This window comes from Rutidosis leptorrhynchoides, chromosome 7 (genome assembly GCF_046630445.1).
Source record: "Rutidosis leptorrhynchoides isolate AG116_Rl617_1_P2 chromosome 7, CSIRO_AGI_Rlap_v1, whole genome shotgun sequence".
Taxonomy (NCBI): domain Eukaryota; kingdom Viridiplantae; phylum Streptophyta; class Magnoliopsida; order Asterales; family Asteraceae; genus Rutidosis; species Rutidosis leptorrhynchoides.
Window position 1 is genome coordinate 317,927,965 of NC_092339.1, and position 20,105 is coordinate 317,948,069.

At 35.2% G+C, this 20,105-nt stretch overlaps 1 protein-coding gene across 2 annotated transcripts; it reads right to left on the reverse strand.

The window, feature by feature from the left end:
- Positions 1-1,731: 1,731 nt before the first annotated feature.
- LOC139856814 (uncharacterized) lies at positions 1,732-18,970 on the reverse strand. Of its 2 annotated transcripts, XM_071845521.1 has the most exons (34): positions 17,881-18,970; positions 15,037-15,181; positions 14,606-14,872; positions 14,355-14,522; positions 14,051-14,266; positions 13,878-13,972; positions 13,348-13,522; positions 12,846-13,258; positions 12,646-12,769; positions 11,878-11,973; positions 11,669-11,740; positions 11,367-11,504; positions 11,120-11,273; positions 10,690-11,045; positions 9,943-10,406; positions 8,928-9,251; positions 8,606-8,827; positions 8,409-8,499; positions 7,697-7,774; positions 7,331-7,621; positions 7,023-7,220; positions 6,457-6,939; positions 5,992-6,153; positions 5,174-5,503; positions 5,005-5,087; positions 4,811-4,915; positions 4,144-4,732; positions 3,949-4,050; positions 3,719-3,862; positions 3,461-3,632; positions 3,231-3,346; positions 3,071-3,156; positions 2,813-2,912; positions 1,732-2,203 (listed from the first exon to the last, which is right to left on the reverse strand). In XM_071845521.1, exons 1-34 carry the CDS (start codon positions 18,876-18,878, stop codon positions 2,138-2,140), a joined length of 7,623 nt encoding a protein of 2,540 aa, XP_071701622.1. In that variant the 5' UTR covers positions 18,879-18,970; the 3' UTR covers positions 1,732-2,137. The 2 variants fall into 2 exon arrangements, with proteins under 2 accessions (XP_071701622.1, XP_071701623.1); XM_071845522.1 differs by lacking the exons at positions 14,606-14,872; positions 15,037-15,181; positions 17,881-18,970 and having other exon boundaries at positions 14,372-14,428.
- Between the last annotated feature and the right edge of the window lie 1,135 nt (positions 18,971-20,105).

The window sequence follows — 20,105 nt, forward strand, 5'->3', positions numbered from 1 at the left end:
TCAATTGACTTTTACGACGGTGATTCTAGGCAGTGGCGATTCCATGAACAAAACTCAATGGGGTCCCGATATTTTTTGTACTAATTACAATGCTACTTAGTGGTTGTTTACGTGGAAAAAAAACTATAAATTTTAAAAATATATGAGGTTTGTTAGTTAAAAATAGTAGTGTTCTATACCATTTGAAGAGTATAGTGGTTCTTTAACTCAAAAAAATTACAAATTCTAAAAATTAATGGGGTCCTATAATTAAATTTAGTAGTGTCTCATACAATTTGAAGAATACTATGTAACAAAAGTTTTTAAATTAGTAGTATCCCGTGACTCCATCGACTTGCATGTAGATAAGCCTCTGATTTTAGGTAAACTACTATTTAAGAACTTGGTTTGTGGCTTAGGTCATTGGTGAAACTAGAAGAGAATCGTCTTTCTTCTTCTAGTAATCATGGCATGCTATATGCTATATAATCTTTGACCAACTAAACATCACTATGGTTTGTTGGTTCTCTACTTTACCAAAATGATTTTATAACTAAATAAACTGGGCAAGTTTAGAACAGTTTACTATTATAATTACTATAAATAGAACTATCTTTTATTATATTATGTTTGAGACTCCTCAATGGTAATGTTATAATACTTAACATTGTAGGACCATTTTGTAGTATATTAGAGTAGATCTACCTGTAATTCTTAAAGTGGTTTCATGTTCAAACTTCATTAGTGGCATATCATGAGGTCTTAAACAATCAAAAGATAATTTGCTTAGAACACTATTGATTATTATGAAATCTTTTCAACTATAATTGTCTACATATTTCAATGCATAATATTTTAAACATCGATCAATATTAAACAAACACTAGCGATTTTTTTATTAGCAATAATGTCCAATTGTCAAACCTTCCCAATCGTTGACTTTAGCATGCAGGTGTTGAACACAATCTAAACCAAATTTTCTTCATCAATTATTGTTATATACGGAGTATAATATATATGCCTTCGAGTACATTACAATTTAAACTTCCTATCATATTTTAATTTAAACTTCCTATCATATTTTCTACCAATACTCGTAATAGACTAATGTTGAACATTGTTAAATCGACAATGAATTATCTTGTTTTTCATTGGCTTACAACTTAGACTGTTCATTAAGGACCTTATTACACCGTTTGCAATGGGCGTTCAACATTCACAACGCCCAACGGCCCAAACACCCCTTTAACCCTTTTGGGGAGTTTTAGGCTAATTTTTTTTACCAAGCATTGGGCAATTTTCAACGTGCTAGAAGATGATCTGGATTGTTATATTAATACATAGGTGAGACAACCCATCCGGAGATGATTCTAACACACCCTTTTTTGATCCTCACACACCTATTTTAACCTTTTACTCTTCTAATAATACTCCATTTCTTTAAATTGGTGTGTGAGGATCAAAAAAGGTTGTGTTAGAATCATCCCCTTTTTCCAACTTACCAACTACTCTTTTTCCCATAACTCTCTCTCGTAAAAGTCACACAACACAAAAACTTCCCAACTTTTTTCTCGTAACTTTATCTAGTCAAAGTCACACTACACAAAAATATGCTCAACTACATTGAAGATAAACTACAGGAGTAATTAAATTCAAAGCAGCTGCAGGTTTCATTTCTTTGTAAACAAAAACCAACACTTACTCAATCCAACAAATTTGACGCGTGAAAGTCAAAATGTCATCTACCTTTCACCTAGTTGACAAACTTTCTCCTTTATAACCATGGATATCGATATGTCATATATAGAGCATATTAATTCGAATAAAATACAACAACGAAAGCAAACTTATGAATATAGTATTTGAAAAAATTGAACAAACAAACGAACACTCCGAATGATATATACACCTCATCTACCTTCTCTATCTTGAACATTTCAAATGTACAACACAAACCTTTTCTCCATGAATGCCAAAAATGCTATAAAAGGAGCTTTGGACATTACAAAAACTATTAAAACGGGTTCTCGGAGTTGGTGGATCGATGTTCTTCCCTATTAACTTCCAAATAAACCATGGACAACAAGATCGTATACCATTTAGAAAACTAACAGCAACATAAGTGTAATGATTTAGGTCTGACCCATTGTGCAAGAAGTTACATGTACTGAGCCAACCATTGTTTGCACATATCAAGCACTGGAAGCGCGTTTGCATGTAATGCCTGCAACATGAACAAATTTTAATTTAAATTATATAAATCGAATACACCTAAGATGAATAGTGAAACAATTATTCATTTACAGATATCACTACTATGAGAGAAATAAACAAAAAACAAAATTACACGGTTGGTCACTAAAGTCTGTCAAAAATTGCACGTGTGACCTTTTTTCAATTTTGATCTGGATGACCTTAAAGTTTGCAATTTGTTTCAGTGAGACCCCGGTACTAACGATCGTTAGTGAAATTCCGTTAAATGCGCACTCGTCATGTGTATATTACTCCATTTAGTTTCTGATCTTAACGGACATGACAAAAATACCCTCACGTGCCACGCACATGATCACACTTAACGGAAAAACACTAACGATCGTCAATGCCAGGGTCTCAACTAAAACAACTGCAGACTTTAGGACCAACCACGTGATTTTGCTTAAAACAACTGCAGACTTTAAGATTGAAATTGAAAAAAAAAACAGTCACCCGTGCATATTTTGACAAATTTTAGGACCAATCACGTAATTTTGCCTAAACAAAAGCCAAATATGCAAAGAGGAAATAGAAATATATAGTAATATATATAGTTTCAAGAACCGAATACAATATATACCTGATGTGCAACATACTGGACATCGGCAACACTTCCACTTCGAGAAGCAATTTGGAAAGCACTTTTGAGGCGCCCACACACCACACAAGCCAAAACTTTCCTGATATGCCGACAACATATTAGAAAAGATTCAAGCACCGACAGAACCGGAAGCGCCCCTTCTTTCAAAGAGAAGAGGACGGATTATTCACATTTCATATCAACTAACTAAAAAGGAAAAAAGAAACAATAAAAAGACATCAGTTGCTGTTTATTAACCTGTGGCTGCTGGTTAACATGTCAATAAGACGGTCCGGGCGTTCCTTATGTTTGTTGGCATATACATTGATAGCCGCTCCCAGAACCTACATCAACACACGCATTTCAATAACATATTAGCATCAAATACTATAACACAAAGTTGATAGATCAAAGTTACCTGGTCCCAGTCTTCATCGTCAATTGTGCCCTTAATATTTCGGAAAAATTCAGTCAACTGACCACCTTTCTTTCTATCAGCAAGTGATGACGCAACACCGGCATATATATCAACAGCTGGAAGTTCACGTGTATTTAACAAATATGAATATTATATTATAAATTAATATTAACTTACTTCTCAAAATAACAAGACCAAAACGAAATTTAGAGATTCCATATTATGTTTACCAGAAAGATTAAACTCATAGATCACTTGAAAAGCCAAGTCAAAGTTTTTCTCGACAAGAGTTTCTGCAATCTCACACCTCCTCCTGAAAGTTTCCGGATCATTTGGATTTCCAAAAAGAGAGTATTTCCATTGCGGCCCATCTGTATCATTAAATGATTTTAGCACTTCCACCTGTTATGACAAAAAAAAAAATGTTCGCATCATGCTTTCCCTCAAAAAAAAAAAAAATAAAAATAAAAAATGGTACAACAAGCTACCTGCATGGCAACTCTGGCGGAAAACTTCATTAATCCTTCTTCGGAAAGTTTTTGTGATGCATTTTTACCACGAACGGCCTTGGTGACAACCTTAGTTGAGGCTCCACTTTTGTGTCTTGCGGATAGCGCTTCATCAAAATGCATCTACAAGGGGAAAGTAAAATAAGCAGGTGCATAGGAATAGTAATTAAATTAAAGTATACTGTGATAAATGCCAAAAAAGGAGTTACTTTGGCATCTTCCAAGTGTTTTATAGCTTCGTCCAATGCGGATGAATTCACAAATAACTGAATGCAACACAGTCCAGCAGCCACATGATCCTTCCCTATCACCTATATGATGAAGTATATAAGATCAAATCACACATCATATTATAAATATAATATAATTTATAGTTTAAAAAAATGGGAAAATAAAGAATTTACCTGAAATCTGTAAAGGTAATTAAAATGCTTATGTGTTTCACAGAATACACAGATGCGGTTAAGTGCAGCTACAGTGTACTGTTTCACTGTTGCATCAGCTGCTGATGTGGATAACATTCTAGAAGCCATTACTTCCTCTAAAACAGGCATGGCTCCATAACCAATACACAAGTCACACAAATCATCAACCGATCCATAATCAGTTGAAAGTGGATCGGGTTTTTGTGTGGTCGATGATGACATGGCAGCAGGCGGTAACTGTTGAGGAGGTGGAACGTCATTTTCAGGAAAAAATAGCATGCAAGCATCCTTATAATGACCATGCTTAAACATAAAGTTGAGCAGATCCTGACGGGTAAATTCTTGTAAATAGTTGACGCATTCAAGGTATCTAACGCTATCCAGATTGCTACGAGGGACATCTTCGAGTTCCGAATTGTTGATTGAATTATCGTTTGATGCTTCTTGCAATCTCCTGGACCTTTCGGAACGTGGAAATGTAGACGGCATGTATAAAACGTTGAGATATGAGTCGGCAGAAAGAGAATCATCCAAGATTGCAGGTGCACTTTTAGCCAAATGTTCATACCTGCATCGTAACATAAAGTTGATAATATTATGATCTAATCATGATTCAAACAGTAGAATATAAATATATCTTCCTTACATGGAACGAACAGATGAGACATCGGCAGGTGGACCCCCTTCAATTGCATTGATAATATCCTGAACAACAGGTGCAGGATCATCCTTGTACAATTGAAGTGCTTGCCTACGCACAATGTAAGCATATTACTATACTAATACAGAAACTAATGATTTGTGATGAGACTAAAGGGTAACATGGTAATTTTAACATACTTGAATTTAACACGAGCTTGAGCATAGTGCTCCATCCGAATTAAAGCAAGTCCCCACGCATTCCATACAGCAAATGCATCAATCTTTACAGATTTATTAGTTAGATTGAAAAGAAGATATACGGAAAAATTAATCTGAAAAATGTGTATATACTATATACCATACATACCTTACACTTCTTACAAGTATACACAGCCATGCTATATCGTTCCTCATGAATCAATCGATCACGTAACCGTGCAGAAGATTCTTGATCAGCGATATCATCAAGAGAAGCAGCAATTCCATATCCTAAAAGACTCTGCAAGAGTTCTGCCCGTCTGAGCCACGTGTCAGCTTGTGATAGGATTTCAGAAAGCTCATCTGTTGACTGACTACCAACACTAGAACTGCCTGCATCGGATGAAGTATCCTCAACATCTTTATTTCTTTCAGAGAAACCAGATAGCTCGTTTCTATCAGAAAGCTTCCTAAGCTGAGATTTAGCATAAAGGAGTCCCTGTAGATGCATAAAAATCTTGCTGTTAGTTCATGCCTTATGATATATCTCATATCTCAGTATACTTGCAAGATTGTAAAAATCACTACTCGGGGAGGAGTACTCGGTCGGGACTTTTTAAGGAGTAATCGGATTGAACTTTTTATACATTTAAATAATAAATTTTAAAATTATATGTGTATATATACAAGGAATCCATAAACATAAACATAAATGCTAACATAGTTGTCTAGAAACATAGATATAATCTTCACTTGTTCAAAAGCTCTAGAATTCTAATTTAAATTCATACTAAAATGTTGACTAATATTGACTTTGACTGATTTTGACAGACTAAATCCAAATTTGACCCATTGACCGTCGTTGACTAATTAGATACTCTGTCGGCTCGGCTGGTTCCTAAAAAGGAGTACTCGGGGAGTACTCGGCAATAATCGGGAAGTTATACAACACAGTATACTTGTAAGAAAAGAATAACTGATGGATACCTGAACAAATGTCTCTGTTGCATGATAAGCTCGGCCAATGATTTCCATTGATGCGTTTTCAGGCAAATGGTGAGAGCTTAAGACAGCTCTCATTTGATTAACACACAAATCCAAAGCACCTTTTGCTGATGAACTCTCATCCGAACACAAAGAAAGCAGTTCCTATTTAGTGTATAGAATTCCATTAGAGTGATACTAGCATACACATTATATACAGCCATAATTACTGAGATAGTCCCTGTGGTTTATATTAAATTGCTGAAATAGTCCTCAGGGATTATTTTATCGATATATTTAGTCCTCGTGGTTTGAAAAAGTTGCTGAGATAGTCCTTTTTACTAACGGTTGTTAAAAAATTTCGTTTAATCGTGTCACATGCCACGGGGACTATTTCAGCAACTTGATACAAACCACAGGGACTATCTCAGTAATTATGTCTTATACATTTTACTATTAAATTTATACCTTGAAGAGAATAATATCTGGTGCACTTTCATAGTGATGAGAGGACCGAACGATTTCATCCTTATTTATGTCACCTGTGAGCATCCACTGTTCAGCAGTAGAAACCGAATGAAGACGATCTTGACCTTCAACTGTGTACGATGAAGCCCGATCTTCTTGAATTCCCGCCATTGCTTCCCATGTAGCCCGTTCAGTTTGTGTTAGTACCGACCCTTTTCGTTTCCTTTGAACATCCTTAGGAGCGGTTTTCTCTGCACTATTTCTTGGATTCCATGAAAATGCCCTACGAGCCTCCTTTTGCAGGTTACTTAAACTGTTAGAGAACGAAGATCGAGTCGGTGTTCCGGATTTCTGCTTTGTTTTTGGACCAGAAACTTGTATCCGTGACTCACGTCGAGGTGGGCTTATAGTAACGGAAATTGCTTTAGCAGCATATGTAAGTACTTTGTTGTTGTCTCTTAGTGACGGGAATTCTTTTAGTATCTGAAAACAAATATATACACCTAACGTCACTAAATCCATTAATGAACATTGTATATGAAGAACAATTTTTGTTGTAATGATACCATAGAAGCAGATTGCAGTTGTTTACGCATTAGCAGAACTTCAACAATCAACTGTGGGTGCTCGTGTAATGCAGAACATCTTTGCTGCCATGGCAAAGGAAGAACTGCCAACACACGGAGACCAAGGGCCCACAGATTAAGCCTTGATAGCTCAGGTTCGTGCAAGTTGCTGTCTCTTCTTTTCAAGAAAAAATGAACCTTGAAACACAATCAGACATGTCTACTTAATGTTCATTCTTTCTATATCTATATCTATATCTATCTATAACCATATTATATGAAGAGAAGAAGGGTGGGTGTAGTATTACAAGTAACTGTTTAGAGCGAAGGTTGGGCAATTGTTGCATTGCACCCATTGCAACGGGCAGAGCATCTTCAGAATCACGCAAGGAAGATAGAAACCGTGAAGCTTCAGCGGGCCCGCCACCATTAATGGGGTCCGCTGTAAGAAGCTTTACAAGTTGACGACCCTGAAGTTCTCTACGAAGTTCAATAGATAACCCTGCACTTTCAGCTACCTCTAGAGCAGCGGAAACGGCTCCCTTTTCAGCTAACCTAAGGGCCAGACCCTCAGGATCTTCCTTACACTCTGCCTCAACCTGACAAATCAAGAATATTTTTAAGAATTATAATAAATAAAAACAGCATAGACTTCAATTTTAGGAAAACATTACCTCTTGCCAGCTACTGTAACGCCCATCTGCAGATAATATGTGACTGTACCTCATCAAGGCTTGTCTTCTGAGAACAACCTATATACACAATATGCATGTGAGGGTTAATAGCATGTAACATATCATGCACCTGCACATTTCAGCTATTATGAGTAGCAAGATGGGTGAGATGAATGGGTTGGATAACGTTTTGAACCTGATTCAGGTTGAAAAGGGTCAATTTGCTTCAGATGGGCTAGTAGGCAAACAACATTTTGTTCATTTACATAGAATCTATCATTTATTATGATGTCATGAAAACAATATTACAGCAACAATCTAAGGGGTGTTTGGGTGGGCTTATTTGATGACTTTATTACCTATAAGCTAATAAGCTCATCTGAAATGTATGGTTGAGCTCAGTTATATGCAGCTTATTGTGTGCTTGGGCAAGCTATTGGAGCTTATTTATAAGCCAATATATTGGAACTTAATTGCTTATGTGATAATTCTAAAAGCATAAGCGATAAGCTCATCAAACAAGCCTAACGGAACAACCCCCTAAGACTGAATAGACAGATTAGGAGATTGTATGTAATTATAATAGACTATGGGGGAATTTCAATATGATTATGCTTGACCCACTCCCCTTTCAGCTAGACTAATTCAAGCATTTCAGATAAACCACGACCACATTTAACCCATTCATAAATACACGGGTCAAACTAGACACCTCATTCTTTGACGGATCACTTTCTGACAAGTGACAATGACACATGGTGAGAACATCCAAAGCAGCATCCAACTCCCACCTATGCATATATCTGCAGTGCAAGCAAAACATTTTATCGATGTAGAAAACAAACTCAACACATAACTACAACAGTACGACATAAAAAAACTCTAAAATGAAGAATCAAGTAAACATACTTCAGGGCAATAGTTGCTGCAAGTTGTTTATCTTTCAACCTCAGGCAATATTGCCAGCTATTGCTTGGTATCCTAAAGCTCGAGAGACCTGATCGATTATAGACAGCATGATTTTCTTCCTCGCGTTCAATGAGTAACTTAAGTAAATGATCAGAAGCACCATCACGTAAGCATCGATCAGAAAGAGCAAGAGCATCCATTAGTTTTCCTTCATCTATCAATCTAATAAGCGCATAAGAAAACAATGCAAGCAACGGTAAGTAGCTTAATTTTACACCATTAAACAGTAAACAATGACACAAGGATTTAATTTATTCCATACCGTTCAACCGCTTTTCCATATGGTTTTTCATTCTCCCAACCAAAAGAAAGGAAGACTGTTGTATCAGTTTCAGCAGGTTCTGACTTGGATGAATCTTGCCATATATCAGTTTCCTTTGTGGTGTCAGGAAGAACCGAATTGGTGGGCCCAACTGCCAGGTCATCATGTTCTAAATCAGAATCACTATCATGCTCTCGGAAACGCTTGACAGAAGTGTTTGCCTGACCCCCGTCGCTAATTAGATGTTCAGCATCGTTTACAGCAACCTCCGAAACTCGGTGAAGATTAGTTTGCATCTGTATCCAGCGATTTAAAGTTGGAAACCTGCTCGTTAATTAAATAATAAGTTATATAGCATATAACACTAGCAAATTTAACTCTGCTTATGTATAAATTATACCTGGCAAACGAGGTTGGGTCGGTTTGGGTAACGGGTCAAAATGGTTTTGGGTTAAATGGATCATGGGTCAAACGGGTAGAAATTTTAAACGCGTCTAAACGGGTCAGGTTGGGTTAGTTTGGGTAACATGTCGAAACGGGTAATGGGTCAAATGAGTCAAATAGGTCCAAACAGGTATACTTTTACATTTGATCTTTTACATTTATTATATTGTTTTAGTTATTATTATTATTATTTATTATTAACATTTATTTATTATATATATAAGAAAATATTAATATACATAATAATTGATATAACCATTAATGCTTTCATAAATGAGTGACAGATGAATCTTGTTATGCTCGACCCATTCACAAGACCCATTAGACCTGACTCATTGAACTTTACGATTTGATACCCATTTGACCCGTTCTTCTATATTTTGTACAAGACCCAATAGGTTAAAGAAAACTAATTGGACCTATTTTTAAGTTTTGGTTTACATTATCATACCTAAATTTTTTTCAAGACCCAATTGACCCGAAAGCTTTACCCATTTGACCCAAATTTGAAAGTATGGGTCTCAACTGCCAGGTATAGTATAAATTAACGTGTAGACAGATAAAAATTTACCTTTCTGATTGATCAAGTGCAAACTCAAAGAATAATCTGTCAGCATCATGTTTTTGCATCGACCCATCATTCAATGTACTTGGTATATTGGAGTCACTTCCACCATATACTACACAACTCCCAAAAAAACATGCTAACACAGCCCTAACCGGGGAGAGTTTCACGAGATGCTTTACAACGTCTAACTGAAGAGGGTAAAGTGGGACCCCCGGTGTGGCAGAGGACGGGCAATACAAATTCGGTTTTACTTCTTTTGAAGAAGGGGAAAGAACCTTGCATTCTGAGTTACTTTTGGGGCATGTAGGAATTACTGCAATGTCTGCCCAACCATGACCGGACCTCGGCGGATAAATTGGCGGCACACATGCTGAAATCACTTCGTGTACGAAATCGGCCGACATTATTTCCGCTACCTTTGCAGCTGCATCAGTGCTACCCCGGTCAAACACCAAGCGTGTTAAAAGCTGTAGCCAATGAGTTAGAAAAAGAAACACAAACTAAAAAACAAAATTCATAATAAACATGGTTTGCAAGACTTGCTACTCAGGGAGTACTCGGTCGGGACGCTTTAGGGAGTACTCGTATGTTGACTAAGTTTGACTATGACCGATTTTGACCGATTTTGTTTTGACCAATTTTGACTGATTTTCCAGGTAATCCTGAGTTTTGGCCGAATTTTGAACGTAATCCCGAGTTTGACCGTGTAGTTCCGAGTTCTGCAACACTGATTATAAAAAAGAGGCGTACATCTTTAGGCCATTCGTAAACGAGAGAAAAGTAATTGAAGTCATGAGTAGTATCTGTGCCATCAACGATGTCCCCAATGGCTGCAATATGAAGGATAAATTGGGATAGATATGTCGTAGCTTTGGAAGTCAATGGACCGTATATTCTCTTTTCGACATCTTTCACGTCGTATGATGTAGAAGCCGTTGACTTTTCGACACTGGATGATTGTTGTCTCATGGGTCTCAATCCAAGCCCTAGAGCTCCATTTTTATCCTGATAAACACCGTCTCTATCAGGATGCAAACTATTGTTTTTCAAATATTCTCTATCGTTTTCTTCATCAGCAATAGCTCTTGCAAGATTATGAAGCTTACCTAAAATTAATAATGGATATTAAACAATGTAATTAATGTCAAAAACTAATTAATTAATCTGGAAAGAAGGTTACCGCTAAGGAACTGTCGCTTCCCCATGTGAGCATCTTCAATCATTTGATGTAGCATTGCAAGAGCACGCTCCCTATGTCCTTGCCTTTGAAAATCCTTTGATGATGTATTTATTAAGTCACCCGTTAACAAAGACTGAAGTACTGGAATCTTGTCCTGAAAATTGGAATCATAGAATGTAAATTTGCTTTAGTATTAGCGCATGTCTGTTAAACTTTATATTAGAAATAAAAAGTAGTAAGTTTCTACCTGTTCTAGTAATTCTTGTAGACGTTTGAGAAGTCGTTTCGCAACTGAAATTATACCAATTTCATAAATCTGATCCCAATAAGTAGCACCCATCTTAGGAGCACGACCAGGATATATCTCTGACAGCATCACTTGAGCCTGTATCATTACAAATCCAGCTACAATAAATGTTCTCTTCGAATTTATGTCGATGATTATTATATCATTGCAAAACTCATCAATTATTGCTGTTTTGATGCTACAAGCACCATAAACTGAAATGAGCTTTCAAAGTTATTTTTTGAGAAATGCATTTCAGTTACCTGATCAAGAAGTTTCTGGGACAAAGTTGAGGACCTTGATGATGCTGCAGCTACATCAATACATAGAAGAGTCTAGCAGGAAACATAAAAAGAGGTAAGTTTCTATATGACATTTTCATAAGTGGTGTCCATTGTCTAAATTTCTTCTGGTCCACTCTATAACAAAAGAAAACGAACTGAACTAAATAAAACCTAAAAAGATAACATACTGCAATCAAAGGACCTAATTGAGATCGCAGAGTGGAAAAATCCAAATCTTGGACAACAGAAGTTCCATCAGCAGCACGAGAAACCGCATCTGCAGCCTGGGCAATCACAAAAAAGTAGCTCTTTCGCATTAACATCAGGTTCACAAATAGAACACATTATAAATTAGTCGTCAAAAAGAATATATTCTGCACTACTTCCATGCAGATAGTAGTGATATTTAATTGGCAAACGGGTAAGGTTGGGTCAGTTTGGGTAACGGGTCAAAATGGGTTTGGGTTGAAATGGGTCATGGATCAAACGGATCAGATTTTTGAACGGGTTCAAATGGGCCAGGTTGGGTAACGGGTCGAAACGGGTAATGGGTCAAATGGGTAGAAAAAAATATTTTTGTTATTGTTATTTATATTTATTATATATATAAGAAAATATTAATTGATATTGATATATACAATAAATGATATCAACCATGAATGCTCTCATAAATGTTTGACGGATGAAACATATTATGATCATTATGCTCGACCCGTCCACAATACCCATTAGACCTATCTCTATTTATTGAGCTTTAGAAATTGACACCCATTAGACCCGTTTCTTTATATTTTGTATAGGACCCAATAGGTTGAAAAGAAACATATTGGACCTTCTTTTAAGGTTTGGCGTTTACATTGCCATCCCAAAAGCTTGATCCAATTGACCCAATTTGAGAGTATGAGTCTCAATTGCCAGGTATAATATTTATACACAGTGATCAGTTAGGTACATACAGATGCTGTCTTAAAAGCTCCATCAACCCATTCAGCCAGTTCAAGTGTTGCTTTATCTTCTGGAGGTAAGGAAAAACGGTTAACAGCCTCTTCTCCAATGTCATACTTTGCCCTCTGCATGCAACTGAAAAATAAATTACGGTCAAACTTATATATAACCGCTATACGTAATATTTCAATTATCGAAAAATCAAACTCACAGATTAAGCAGCTTAGATGGGGCGGCCCGCAACACAGTTGACGCCTCCTCCCATTTCCATTGACGGTCAGACAAAGGAAGAAGACTTTGCAAGATTGATAAACGCCATTCCCAATCTTCAATAAAAGATCTTGCTTTTGAAATTCTCCATTCTAAAGCTTGCATAGCATCAGTGGGTATATTTCCATCGATAGCGATATCTTGTTCGGTAATAGATGGAGGTAAATTTTGTTTCAAAGTATTTAGTAGCCGCCCTGTGAAAGATACCACCATTGTATTCCCTTCTTCATTAGTGCAGGGATCATTAGTTTCTGCACTTGTGTCAGGATGTTTGGTAGGTGGTGGGGTCGATGATGAGTCACGGGAAATATCGTCCATACGCAAAAGTGAGATGATTATGTTCACCATCATTATCTGCATCATTAAAAAGGAGGTTTTGATTTACATGGTTACGATAATATTCACCACGGATACATATAAAGAAAAAAGGTGAACTAAGGAACCTTGCGTGGAATGTTGTTGATAGCCTCTAAATGAATACTAAGGTCTTTTAAGTAACATAGAGCCAATTGGTAGCTTTTTATTTCATTATTAGTCTTACTACTCCCCATAGATCGAAGGGAAAGAACGGCAGACTCCATGGCATAACGCATATGCATGAGCTCAACATCTTTCATCCTATAAAATGCAACATTATTGGACAAATAAAAATTAAAGTAATAAATCAAGTGACAATGGTACAGAAGTAATTGATGATGCAGCGACTGGATTTTGGGATTTACTAGTCCCAAATCTATTGATTTGGGGGTCTTTTTCTTCCCACTTTGTCTTTTAATTATTTTCGTTTGTATTATATATTATTCAATGAAATTTATATCAAAGGATTGGTTTTTGAATATATTTTTAACGGTATAATATTCATCAAGTATTATGTAACACATAAAAAGTAATTTAAAGTCAAAGTTGGAAAGAAAAGACCTCTAAAGTCAAAACAGAACAATAGATTTGGGATGGAGGAAGAAACTAGCATTACCTTTTCCAGGCTGCTAAATTAGATGTTATTGGCTGCATGCTAAATAACTCGATAGCATCTTGAAATCTTATGTCTGGAACTACATCAAACAGAACCTGTATAAAAAAGTACACCTAATGAATCAGATCATTTCAACAAGTGCCTCGAACAACCAATAACGTTTACAAACTTACGCGTAGGGGACTATGGATCGATAATCTTTCGAGAACAAGATTTTCAACGAACGGATCTAACTTAATATCTTGGTTTTCAAGCTCTGTATGTCCTCTTCCAGACAAGAGTAATGAGGATTTCAAGCTCCATGATTGTCCAGAATTGACACATGCAACAAAAGAAGCAAGATCAAGCTGGTAACATAGAAAATCACAAAGATGTTCAACACATGACACCTGCAAGAATTAATATAGTTATACTCGATACGAACATATCCATATAAAAGTGAGAATATATAAAGTAAACTAAATAAAAAAACACTACCTCATCTGAGTTATTACCATAAAGAGAAGATTCTTCTAGCCTTAGATTTTGGGATTTACTAGTCCACAAAAGCTGCATCAACTTCCTTCTCATATCTGTTTTCCCAGGCAAAAGATCCCAACCCATTACAGCCACAAGAGGTTGCAGTTGCGGGTACAATGCAAGAATCTAAAAAAATAAAAAAATAATAAATAGGATTAATATGATAAGATTAACACAAATTATTAGTTTGAGGAAATAAATCTACACACATTGCTGGCTTCTTGAAGTTGTTCCCTTTTGACAGCAGAAAGAGCAACATCCATGACACATTCAAGTACATGCAACCCAGAGATACGAGCATAATGATACATGTCTCTCATACATGCAGAGATTGCCAACTTAGAGGATGAAGTTTGGTCGCCAGGTGTCATCTGTTCATGAAAGCTTAAAAACTTCGCAAGAGGGAGTGGGATCTGGTTGCCATTCAAAACTTTATGTGTTTCTATCTCTTCAGATAGCAATTCCTCCTGAATGGACTGCAAAATGCACATAATCAGCATCTAAAATCCCTAATGTAATTCAATTTCATATAATAATATGTGAATATGTGTTCATTATATAGATAGCATGTAATTTAAGGATGCAAAAGTTGATCAACAAAATGCATATTACAGATGCTTAATAAGAAAAAGCATCATACCTGTATCATGTGAAGAAGATGTGTGGAGTTCGATGAGAGTGCTTTCTCATATATTGATAACAGTTTACTTCGTGATGCAAGCCAAGAGTCGTCATAGGCTGCTACTTCAGACAAACCCCTCTTAAGGAGATCTTGCAAAACCATGCTATATAAACATCACAAGGGATTACAAATAATTTATCAACAAAAAAGTAAATTGATAGATCTATTATTTGAATCATATCCTTGGTCATGTATGTTGAAGAAAAAAGAACAGGAACAATCAGCATCTATCAACACATTCTCCTTGTATACATTTGGGGTTGGTTGATTGTCGTTTCATACGCTAAAGTTGTCGTTTGTTACACTTCTTAGGGGTATTATTGTAATTCGTAAAAAACTAAAACTGTCTTTACATAATTTTGATGAGCAAATCCATATACAGTGGCCGCTATTCTCGCGGTTGGAGCATACCACGTGTGATGTTTTTTACAAGTTTGAATTTCAGTACTACCTTTTTTATAATTTTTCTCAAAAACCACCAAGTGTCTCATTCTTTCTTATCTAATTTATATGAGTATTATTTACTTTCAAGGTATGACAAACTACTTTATAGGGAAGTTACTAAATAGTATAATTTGGATATTTCAACACCAAAACACTACATCTCACAAATTACCACATCCTTTCATAGAAAATTTTACGAATAAGGGACAACTTGCAAATTGTGGGTATTTTGATAAATTACTCAAGATGAAAAATAACCTAGTGATCCCCTCTCAACATTTCGCAAAACATGGAAATGCTATGTCATCGTTTCTCAAAATATGGTATTCTTAATATGCTAGGCCTTTAAAAATAAGAAACGGAGTAATTCGTTTGTTTTAACAAAAAGTTCAAATCAACAATTCACAAATAACAATTATACTTCCAATAAGCATATATATACCACTAGAGATGCATAAAGATGATATTTCGTCTAACATATGGGGTTTTGAATTTCAAACGGTTATTTTTCATGAAATTTGCAAAATACAGTTTATATGAGAACGGATTTGCAGGGGGTTTTTTTTTTTTTGGCATAAATTAAGGGAATTTGTGGCATTTTTTAACGTTAAGCTGATGGTAACCCGGAGTGGTTACCACGGTAATTTCCTGGTTTCTAAGACCATCTCCAATGATGTAAACACCAAAAAGTTGTAAACCTACTTCAATTAAAAGATACCAAATGGTGTAGAATTTTGGTGTATCACTATTCAATACCCCATTTTACATTAAATTAGGTGTAAACGTATTCTTTAGTTTTCTAGAAAAGTTAAAAGGCGTCACATGTATCATGTGTCTGAATTTCTCTAGATGTTAAGATGTATGACGTGCCTATATATTTTGTAGTAGGTAGATCCTAGAATGTTCCTAGTTCGTTAGAACTTGGTATTATAGAGCTGGAGACTCATGTATTTGAGCTGCAGTGTACAGTTCACTTCAAAAATTCCACGAAAGTCCTACTTACATAGAAACAAAACATTATATCTCTGTTTATCAACAAATCACAATTTGGGGTAAGAAAGACCAAAGTGACCGGTAAAGATCAATTCAATACAGCCCCTTACCATCATCAAAATACGACACAAGGAGTTCAAGACCAAATGGCATATAGGGCCAAGGTTTATGGCAACTAGATAAAATTGATACCATGAACACATGGGTAACTCAATACTTCATCATAGAAGAGAAAGAAACAATGATATGGATTTGGAAAATCTTATGTATGATAGGTGCAGTTCGGTAACTTCACGTGCAAAAAACATCATTGTCATAGTAATTGAAGTGTTATATTTAGCAACTAGGGAACAAGATCATTAGTGCCTCAGTGGATCCATTGTATGAGTACAAAGAGCCAATCATACAACCAAGTAAATAGACCACAATGTCCCAGTGGATCCATTGCATGACTGTAAAAAATTGTCCGAAGAATAAAAAACCTTAACAAGGCAAATTTCTTTAGATCTACCTTTGTCTTACATAAAAGTTGCTACTTTGCTATTATTATGTATTTGCATATTTGCAAACTCATGGATAAACGGATTTAGAAAACATTCCATGTGCATACAGTTACACAGCAGATTGCGGTGTGTTATCATAGATTTAGTGGTCGTGAATGTCATGGGTTGTCTAGTTTATGTCAGGTGATAACACCTGAGCATATTGTGAGTGTTTGTTGGACTATTACTCTATTAGCAAACATTCTCTTAGACAAGATTCTTATTCTTCAAAATTCTAGAGGAAGAACTCGAGTAAAAAGTTATATTCAGGGATGCTCGAGTGTGTATTTCTACAACGTTCTCTTGATGTTTGGAATTCTCCTATATATTTCTTGGTAGTAGTACCAAAATCCCTAGTTTTGAAGTAATGATGTATCTGGATGACTGGGTCCCTCCTTAAGAAGGTAAAGAGACACATAGGAAGAGGAATCCCTATATATTTTCCTTGAACACCCTGTATATTTTCCTACTCACAGGCCTTTGCAAGTGAACCATGACTCCATGAGAACCAAATAAGCTAGGTGTTGATGCACCACGTTAGGTTCGAGCATGTTATAAACCTCATGACCACCAGGACATCGTAATCACCATTCAGCAATCACATTTTGACTAGTTATACAATGAGCACGCATAAGATAAAGTGTTGTTCCCAATGTATTTGGTTCAATTACTCATATTTCTCTTGCATAAAGAAGTGGTAAATATATATGAATAAGCTAAAGTTATCTACAGTTTCGTAGTTAACATTGTCTACCAAGTGCTCTGTCATAAATAAGATTAAGATAAAACATGAAAGCATTATAAAATAGAGGAGTGCCCATACCGGTAATCAGTTTCCTCGATTCCATAACCAAGTCGAAGAAATTGAATATGCGACAAAGCTCCATCATCATCACTATTCTTCAAACATTCCTTCATGGCATCCAAATGTACCATCTGAACACATCGTTGTATCAATTTAAGAACCTTAACATCCTCATCGCTACCCTCGTCTTGAACTTTCGGTGAAACAACCAAACTTGAATCATCACCAACTCCATCATTTTCTTGAATCCACTTGATCTGCTTTGCTATATTCTCAAAAAGAGCTTCAACGATAACTGCGTTTTCCAAAATCACTCCCTTTAAAGACATCATTTCACCCTCTTCAATCTCCAAATTATCACTAGATGTCCCGTCTTGTTCGTTCTCTCTGACCTCCAATGCAATCAAATTCGACTTCAACCTCTTAAACCCAACCTCTAAGATCTTATTCAAAACTTTCAAACACTCATCAACGTCCACATATTTACTACCAGCACTAGAATCAAAATCATTAACACCTGATTCACTGGCATCCACTTTGGATTCACTAAACTGCGGTTTCGAATCAATATCACTAGTACTAGTTTCCTCACTTTGAATTAAATCATTATTATCAATTCCTAATTCATTTTTACCTAAATTAATCTTTTCATTCTTACCATCCAAAACCCTAGATATAATATTTTGAACATAAAGCACAAATTCCGCACGCAAACGCAAAGTATTCGAATCAAAGCTCCAAACTAACGATGTAGGATCATTAAATTGAAGAAGTTCAATAGTACATATATAAGTTAGCAAAGCAGGTGATGAATTAGAACTAAAAAGGATAGTATCATAACGGCCACCATTCGCAACGATTGTTTGAAGAATTGAACGAGCTAGTTCAGGGTTTCGAGATCGGAGAGCGAGAATTGTAGCTCGAAATGGTTCGATTTGACCTAAGAACAAATGATTTGCTGCGAGACGAGAGAGCAGATCAGTTTCCATGCCTGAGTAATCCGGTCGAGGTTCCATTGGTGGTTAGGGTTACAGATACATGTATGTATGTGTATGTATAGGTATAAAAGGTAAGTGTGTATGTATATGTATAAAAAGGTAACTGGATTGATGGATGACGGAATGAGCGATACAGTTGAAGAAGAGGAAGAAGGTTGAAAAGCGTTTATATAGTTGTAAGGAACACCATGGAATTTGTAAATGTTGCAACTTGGAAAATGAAATATATACATAACATAGTACACATTATTAAATTAAATTATTAATTATTAATTATTAATATTAATTATTATTATTATTATTATATATTATTATTATTATTATTATTATTATTATTATTATTATATTATTATATTATTATTATTATTATTATTATTATTATTATTATTATTATTATTATTATATTATTATTATTGACTTTTAATCCCTTGAATTCAATAATTTACTTAAAATTCAATGAACCAATCACAGTGCGACATGTGGCGCGACAATCACATGTGATTAAAAAAAATTCAAAAAAAAATTTTTTGAAAAAAAAATTTCGAAATTTTTTTTTAATATTTTTTTTTTGATTTAGCATGTCAAATTCAATCACATGTGATTATCAAACCCAATCACATATGATTGTAAAACACAATCACATGTGATTCTGCATGTCAAATCCAATCACATGTGGTTGAAAAAAAATATTCAAATTTTTTTTAAAAAAAATTTCAACATGAAATAGACTTTCATTCGGTGATTTGATTAAGTTTGTTAGCGTTTCGTGATCATATCTTCAAAATCTCAGACTTTAATTCGGTGATTTGATCAAGTTTTGATCAAAAACCTGGTGTTTAAAGATTTTAGCACAAATTTACTGAAATTCGTCATTTTACTAAATAAAATTTTTTTCAATCACATTTGATTGGATTTGACATGCAGAATCGCATGTGATTGGCATGCAGAATCACATGTGATTTACTGCATGTCAATTCAATCATATGTGATTAAAAAAAATTCGAAAAAACAAAAAAAAATTTGAAAAAAAATTAAAAAAAAAAATTTTTGAAAGAAAAATTTTAAAAAAAAAATTTTTGAAAAAAAATTAAAATTTTTTTTTTTGAAAAAAATATTTTTTTTTCAATCACATGTGATTATCGCGCCACGTGTCGCACTCTGGTTGGTCCCTTGAATCTCAACTTAAAACTTGGTTTCATTTGAATATTTCTCTATTATTATTATTATTATTATTATTATTATTAT